General features: G+C 36.7%; 1 protein-coding gene across 4 annotated transcripts in view; it reads left to right on the forward strand.

The window, feature by feature from the left end:
* LOC106465174 (striatin-3-like) overlaps window positions 1–8,263 on the forward strand; it is a 110,691-nt gene that overhangs the window by 83,938 nt on the left and 18,490 nt on the right. For all 4 annotated transcript variants that reach the window (XM_022393011.1, XM_013925377.2, XM_013925379.2 and 1 more), the window contains 2 exons: window positions 3,168–3,226; window positions 5,394–5,510. In XM_022393011.1, the coding sequence (XP_022248719.1) occupies window positions 3,168–3,226; window positions 5,394–5,510 (176 nt within the window). The remainder of the gene's footprint in view (window positions 1–3,167; window positions 3,227–5,393; window positions 5,511–8,263) is intronic.

An 8,263-nucleotide genomic window follows, 5' to 3' on the forward strand; every position in this document is an offset into this window, starting at 1 on the left:
TTCCTCTGTCTCCCCCCTTTTCCGGAAACCTCAGTCATCAATGCTTCATCCTGCTATTCCTCTTCTCCATCTTCACGCTTCATTTTTATTCGGTCCTTGGTGATGAGATTGGGATTGTCCTGATGTGTAGCTTCATTTCTGGCCTCTTCTGTTTGCCATTTTCCAACATAAATAGTCTCTGAGCCAGGGGTTTTTGGCTGATCTATTCACTGTTCTTCATATTGTGGAATTTCTTTCTTGGTTTTTGATCAGGGATTCCATGTCTCCTCAATTTCTGGTTATCAAGTGACTTTATCCTACACCTACCATTTTTCCTGATACTGTAGGGTTTTTACATCTCCTACACTCTCTCTCCCTATTGATCCATTCTTTTAAGATGTGTCATCCTCCATGGCAGGCTGCCCTTCCGGATTTGGATGTTAATGTGGTCCTCCATTTTATCCATTTTCCATGTGCTCCTTGTTTCACCTTTCCTTTCAGACTTATTTCCTTCTCCTCTTAGCCTGTGGATGTCAGCGGTCTGATTTATTTGCCCTTGATGATACATGTACTCTTTATCATCATGCATATCTTCTCCTTCATTTGGATCATTCTTTCCTCTCTAAAATCTCGGCAGCTAGGGAGGGTAACTCCTCCTTTTTTTGCTGATTTTTCTTCCTTTTACCTTTATCCTTGGCCTAGTCCGGATAGAATTTTATGGACTGTTACATGCTTTATGATGTTATATTGCCCGCACGGCTTCCACCTGTGGTGCCCATTCTTGCCTCTTTATCCATTGGTAGCCATTCTCTGTTCATGATCTTTCTTCTTCCACCCTCCCCAATTGGGTTTGGTTTTTGCTTCGATTGGCTTATTCCTCTTTTTTGTCATCTTCTCATCAAATTCGACACCTTACATTTTCTCTGGCATATTATATTTGTTGTCCATTAGAAGAAATGTTTCAGTTGGGCATGTGGACTACACCTAATTATTTGCATAGGCTCACTTTTTCTTCCTCTTCAGGATATTAGTTTCAGCCTGTAGCCATTTTTGAGACTTACTTGTGACTATAAGACTTGGTAAGTTATATTTATTCTTTTTTAACTTTTTCAGGTGCCTTATTTCCATTTTCATCGTAATTCCTATTGTTTGGATACCACTGTGGCGAGTGTTGCCTGACCAGGTATTCTTTAACCTTTAAAATCCACACTGTCAGTCATGTTGATGCACTTAATATGTTCCATAGCCAAGCAATGCACACTGTTGAGATGGGGTGTTCCAGAAGATCACTTGAAAGTTATCCTTGCGATGAAATTGCTTCATAAATATGTCCGTCCCAGATCATACCACCCCTGGACTACGTGGGTAAAACAGAAGGGAATAGCTGCCCATACCTGCCATATCTTGTATTGAATAAATCCGTATGGTCTGTTTTAAAAAATAGAGTTTCATGGTCACCCATTGCACTGTCTTAGGTTTTGACATTCCTCCATACTCTCCACTGCATTTCACCCTCCTTTTCCTCTGGTGGAGTTTGGGAGTCTTACACCACTTTCCAGTTCCAAGCTGCTGGGGTGGTGAATGGTGGAGGCATCCTCCTGAATGGTTTAGTGACATAAAATTTCAGTACAGAAATACCAGTACAGTGCAGAGTATGATGGTGGTGTTCTGCTGGTGTAGATGATGGGATATCCTCCACTATAAACCATATGTAAACCAAAGGAGTGAGACGTCAAATTGCAGTTCACCCCTTCGATTGGGATACCTCATCCTACCCCCACATGGATGTGGGTTTCCACTGGCTAGGTTTGGGGTTTAGAGTGGAACCAATCAACATAAGTCCTCACACATGTATTATGGATGTCTGTCTCCCTCCCTCAACCATACTCCATCTGTGTTGTGGGTCATGGTGGAGGTACTGGTGGGTTCTAGTACTAGGTACTATGGTTCTTTCCCTATTGCTCTCCCTTGATGTACCATATTCCAAGGATGTTATTGCACCTGGGTTGGTTCCAGTCAGTTTCAATGTTGAGGGAGTTGATTTCTCTTTTTGATTCCGGTTGTCAGGTTCCCGGATCAATATATCATTTTCTATTCTTAACATGTGCCCTGTTCCAGAGTCGGAGGTATAAGTTTCCCTCCGATTTCTTGAACTTGAGCCGAAGATGGTGTGATCCTCATCCCACCCCTGCATGGATGTCAGTTCCCAGTGGTGTGGGTTTTGGATGTAGTTGACTTGCCGAGTACGGTCTGTCACACCCTCGCCCCTCTACACCAGGGGCACTGTCTTTTTCTTACACCAATTGGATGTGCTTCTCTGTTTTCTGCCCATATATATATGACACTTTTCTCAGATGGGCAAAGAGTATACCTGATTCAGAAGTAGTGCGGTTTCCCACATCAGATCTTCGAATCTGACTGTATAGTCTCAAGGTGTGTCTTTTGGACTCTTTCGAAGGATGCCTCTTTTCTTCCATCTCACCAGTCCCTTTACCTATTCATTGTGGGATTATAGCTGTTTATGTGAGAAGAGGTAATGTACCATATTGGAAGTTATAATTTTTCTGTACTGAAAATGTATTTCCAATAGGTACTTACCTACTCTCAAACTTCTCACCCTTCTTTCCCACTGAAAACCGTTGCTTATATTTTCTGCCAAAACTCGAAATGATAATTTGGTAGAATTGAATAGAGGGAGTCACATGTGTAACGAGTGTGCATGGTACTCTCATTGATGGAGGGTTGTCACATGATGATTTGCATGAGAGACACATTGGAATGAGTCATTTCCGATAGAGGATAGACAAAGGCTTGTGGCATGTGTAAAAAATGTTTTTTTGTCTATAGAGGGCAGCACTGAATGAGATTAGATAATTATGTGAACGGAGGTAATGTACCTATCGGAAATAAATTTTCAGTACAGGAAAATTATAAGTTTTGGTTTCTGAAGATAATAATTATTGTTCAATAATGTTTTTGAAGTAGTTGACTACTTATTTGTATTTGTTGTATGTTTAATTGGATTATTAGTAAATGACTGTAGTAAGTAACTCACTGATCATTCTTTATTGTAATAATAATAATAAACGAAAAATTTTTTTTTAAGTTTAGAAATATTATATTTAATGTTTTGCACAAACATTTATGGTAACAGAATTGTTTTTACGACAGTTATTCTTTTTTTTAAGATTTCAGCAAGTAAAGAAGCTTTTAGAAAAACATGGAATGCAAAATACACACTTCGAAGGTAAGCAACATAAATCATCACATACAGAGACATATAACTTGTGGTCCAAAGTTAATTTCAATGAAATGCCTTTGTAAAGTGTATAGTTTTTAAAAGAACTATTTGGCTTTATGCAACTATGTAATCAGAATTTACTCTTTTTCTGTAATGGCCATTTTCTTTTGAATTCAAGTGTTTAAAACCCTTCATATTATAACTACTTGCCCAACACATACAGCAACTCCTATAATCTGTACCTGGAGAAAAAAGCAAGAAGAAAAAGCTGGGTATAACACACTCATTTAACACAGTGCATTCATACACATTTAACTTTAAAAGATAACTAGGATACAGAAATCACATGTGTGCAGCCAGTAGCTTCTTTTCCTGCCAAATTGATTTTATACATAGACCACTTGTATACAGTGAGTAGTTCTCACTTTGTCTTTTTACATAGGCAACATTTATACAGTGAGTATTTCCCTCTCATCCAAGTGTGGTCTTTATAGCTAGACCACTGTATGGTGAGTAGCTCTTGCTTCTCCTATGGTGGTGTTTGTAAAGAGACCACTTGTATACAGTGAGTAGTTCTCACTTTGTCTTTTTACATAGGCAACATGTATACAGTGAGTATTTCCCTCTCATCCAAGTGTGGTCTTTATAGCTAGACCACTGTATGGGGAGTAGCTCTTGCTTCTCCTACGGTGGTGTTTGTAAAGAGACCACTTGTATACAGTGAGTAGTTCTCACTTTGTCTTTTTACATAGGCAACATGTATACAGTGAGTATTTCCCTCTCATCCAAGTGTGGTCTTTATAGCTAGACCACTGTATGGTGAATAGCTCTTGCTACTCCTATGGCGGTGTTTGTAAAGAGACCATTTGTATACAGTGAGTACTCCCCTCTTCTCAAAATATGATCTTTATTCATATACCACTTGTATACATTGAATAATTCCCTCTTTTGAGAGTGAGTTAATAATACATGAACCATTTGTGTACAATGGGTAGTTCCCTCTCCTCAGAGTGTGCTCTTTATGGATAAACCATTTGTGTATAGTGAGTAGCTCTCACTTCTCCTATGGTGGTGTTTGTAAAGAGACCATCTGTGCACAGTGAGTAGTTTCTTCTCCTTAGAGGGCAATCTTTTTACATAGACCAACTATAGCTCTGCTCCCTCTCACCTAATTTCCTGGTGTGCCTGTGAACTGTCCATCGGTCCATTTTCACAAGGTGGTGAGGTCTAGTGGTAATATTGAGAGAAAATGCCGAGAGGTTCCAATGAGGGTAATGTTCTCAGGGACAGTAGTGAGACCATTCTGGTTGGTCAGTGAATAAATATGATGAAGGAGCGAAAAAGAAAATCATTGGTAATCTTGGCATGTCATTTGGCGTTCCTCTAGAGATTAAGTCATCCTGCCATTCAGGCTGGGTTTGACACCACCTGAGATGGTGGTTCTTATGTGCCTTAGTGGAAGAGGTCATGGTGGCAAGGTACAGGTAGCTGGTTCTGTTGCATGCTCTGCACGAGCTTTGAAAGTCCAGCGTGTCATACCATGGGTTCAGGTGGCTCACTGTGCTTTCAGAGTTGGAGGCCATTTAATTATCGTTGATGTGAGGGTAGAGGTGGCACATGTTGCCTACGATGTGGAAGGTGTCGACGTATATTGCATAGAAAGTGGTAGTTCGGGTGAGGAATTTATCCATCCCCATCCTCAGAGGATGATGTTTATACATATACCACTGGTGTGTACAACCTCCTCAGTAGGTGGGCTTTATACATAGACCATCTCTGTACAATACATAGTTCCATCTCTTAAAAGGGTAGTATTTATATATATATATATATACTGTCTGTATACAGTTTGTAGCTCTGTGTCCTCATAGGGTGATCTTTGTACTTTGACCACTGATGTAGAACGAGTATTTCTGTCTCCTCCAGTGATGGTGTTTATACATTATATAGATTACTGTGTGTATTATTAGCTTCCCCAATCTTTGAAAAGTGATCTTTAAACCACTTCTATACAAAATCTGCTCCCACTTCTCAAAGTTAGATTTTTTACACAGGTATTACTTTATTAATGGTTATATTAGTATATCTAACCAATTAACTTAACTAGATATGCCAGTATGTATGTGTTGCCTTACCATGTTAGCTCACTGCATGTTTTTCAATGTGTTTCCAGCCACTTTGATGGTGTAAGAGCCTTGGCTTTTCATCCTGAAGAGCCAGTACTAATCACTGCCTCTGAAGATCACACACTGAAGCTGTGGAACCTGCAGAAAACTGTCCCAGCTAAAAAGTAACTTTTCATTATTTATTATAGCCCAAAGTACCAATAAATTATAATCATGAAAAGTTTTTTGTTTTTGTTTAGAATAATATCTTTAAAAAGGAAAGAACTTCTATTCAATTAACACCTTTTGTGAGTTAGGATATAGGATAGTTTTAAATGAGATTTTGTTAAACTCTAGTGTTCTGGCCTTAACTACTGTTTATGACAACTCATTACTCCAAGACTATCACCCTTTTAGAAAATACTGTCTTAATTGGAGCATGGCTTGTCTTTTCCAGATCTTAAACTTGTATCTTCTCATCCTTTTGTCTTCACAATATAGAACAAATAAATCAGAGGAATATATTTTATTGATATCCCACATAATCTTGTAAACTTCAATAAGATTACCTCTTACACATTTTGTCACTGGAATCATTCTAGTAGCCTTCCTTTGAACCTTTTCCAGTAAGTCAGTATTCAGATCAGAACTATACACAGTATTCCAAGTGAGGCCTAACAATTAGCTTTACTACTAGCAATGGAACATTGTTTCAATGGCTTGAGTGATTTATCCACCACTATGCCATATCCTTTTCTTCAGTCATGCTGTTGAGTTGGTTTAAAGTTACTGGTAGTGTGCTGTGAAAGTAAGAAATAGCTGGCTTGAGGTTATTTTCATGGTCCTGTTATAGGGAAAATTAGTTGGTTTAAAGTTACTTGCAGTGTGGTACGAATGCAAGGATTAACAGATTTTTTATTTGTTGTTGGGTTATGGGAAGAATTAACTAGTTTGGGTTTATATCTATTGTATTCTGAAAACAAGAAATTGCAATTAACTTTTTAGTATAATGTAAAAGCAAAAATTAGATGGTTTGAGGGCATTTGATGCACTTTTATATCACATTTCTTGTTTTGTAGTATTAAAAAAGAATAAGCTGGCCTGATGTTAATCACAGTGTACTGTGATTAGCAAAGATTAACTTATCTCAGGTTACTTACATTGTACAGTGATAAGCAAAGATTAACTTATCTCAGGTTACTTACAGTGTACTGTGATAAGCAAAGATTAATTTATCTCAGGTTACTTACATTGTACAGTGATAAGCAAAGATTAACTTATCTCAGGTTACTTACAGTGTACTGAGATAAGCAAAGATTAGCTTATCTCAGGTTACTTACATTGTACAGTGATAAGCAAAGATTAACTTCTCAGGTTACTTACAGTGTACTGTGATAAGCAAAGATTAACTTTTCAGGTTACTTACATTGTACAGTGATAAGCAAAGATTAACTTCTCAGGTTACTTACAGTGTACTGAGATAAGCAAAGATTAGCTTATCTCAGGTTACTTACAGTGTACTGATATAAGCAAAGATTAGCTTATCTCAGGTTACTTACATTGTACAGTGATAAGCAAAGATTAACTTCTCAGGTTACTTACAGTGTACTGTGATAAGCAAAGATTAACTTATCTCAGGTTATTTACAGTGTACTGTGATAAGCAAAGATTAGCTTATCTCAGGTTACTTACATTGTACAGTGATAAGCAAAGATTAACTTCTCAGGTTACTTACAATGTACAGTGATGAGCAAAGATTAACTTATCTCAGGTTACTTACAGTGTACTAAGATAAGCAAAGATTAACTTCTCAGGTTACTTACAATGTACAGTGATAAGCAAAGATTAACTTATCTCAGGTTACTTACAGTGTACTAAGATAAGCAAAGATTAGCTTATCTCAGGTTATTTACATTGTACAGTGATAAGTGGAGGCAACTGTCTGTTGTAAAAACACAAATGTAAAGGATGACGTTTTGAAAGTCTTCCATCTTCAGGACCTGAAGACAGAAGACTTTCGAAACGTCTTTTTCTACACTTGTGTTTTTACAACAGGCAGGTGCCATCCATTCCAGTTTACTCATCATGAATAATGTGCCTAAATAATCTTTCAAAGAATTTTTCTTAACTCTTTCAGCTCGGGCTCGGTCCCTGGGACAGACCTTGTAACCATTTTTTGCTGTAACTTTTAAATTACTAAGCGAATGTTAACGAAATTTGGCAGATTATCAATAAACATTACAATGCTTTCATATGCAAAATATCAAATTTTTATTAAGTCTTTAGGTTTGTAAAGCAATGTTTCTTTCATGCCTTTTTTTTTTTCACATGTTGCCTATCTATCATGCAAAGTAATTTTCATTTTAAGATTAAAAATACTTTTGTGCATCAGAAAATTTTGAAATTTCACATGCAAAATTTTTATAATGTCTGGATAGTTATCAAACATTTATTAAGAAAAAAACTTGATATTTTATCTGTTATTTTCAGTAATTAATCTCTGTATGGGTTCAGTAGATTTGACCGATCTCGCAACCACCATAAAAAATTAGGAAATAAACATAAATTATGCCTCTTTCATTCTAGAATAAACACAAATTATAACACAAAAACATAAATGTTTAGACTAAATAGCTTAAACTTCATAACAATTATACATTTATATATATTTATTATTTTTATTATATTGACCTTTCAGCTGTGCCTGGCCAGCAATACAGAAGTTACAATGATGTGATACACGTGCACTCATGTTACTGTATCTAATATCATAAAACTGACCTTTAGTCTGTGCAAAGTAACTTGTCTTGGCTGTTTTTTAGTAGACTAGTATTTTGTAAAATACAGTCAAATTTTAATTATTAAACATTTATATGTATATAGATTATTGCTGTTTTGAAATAAGTTCTTAAACTTATTTTTCTTAAAACATAGAACA

The sequence above is a fragment of the Limulus polyphemus genome, unplaced genomic scaffold, assembly GCF_000517525.1.
Source record: "Limulus polyphemus unplaced genomic scaffold, Limulus_polyphemus-2.1.2 Scaffold1857, whole genome shotgun sequence".
In the NCBI taxonomy this organism is placed as follows: Eukaryota; Metazoa; Arthropoda; class Merostomata; order Xiphosura; family Limulidae; genus Limulus; species Limulus polyphemus.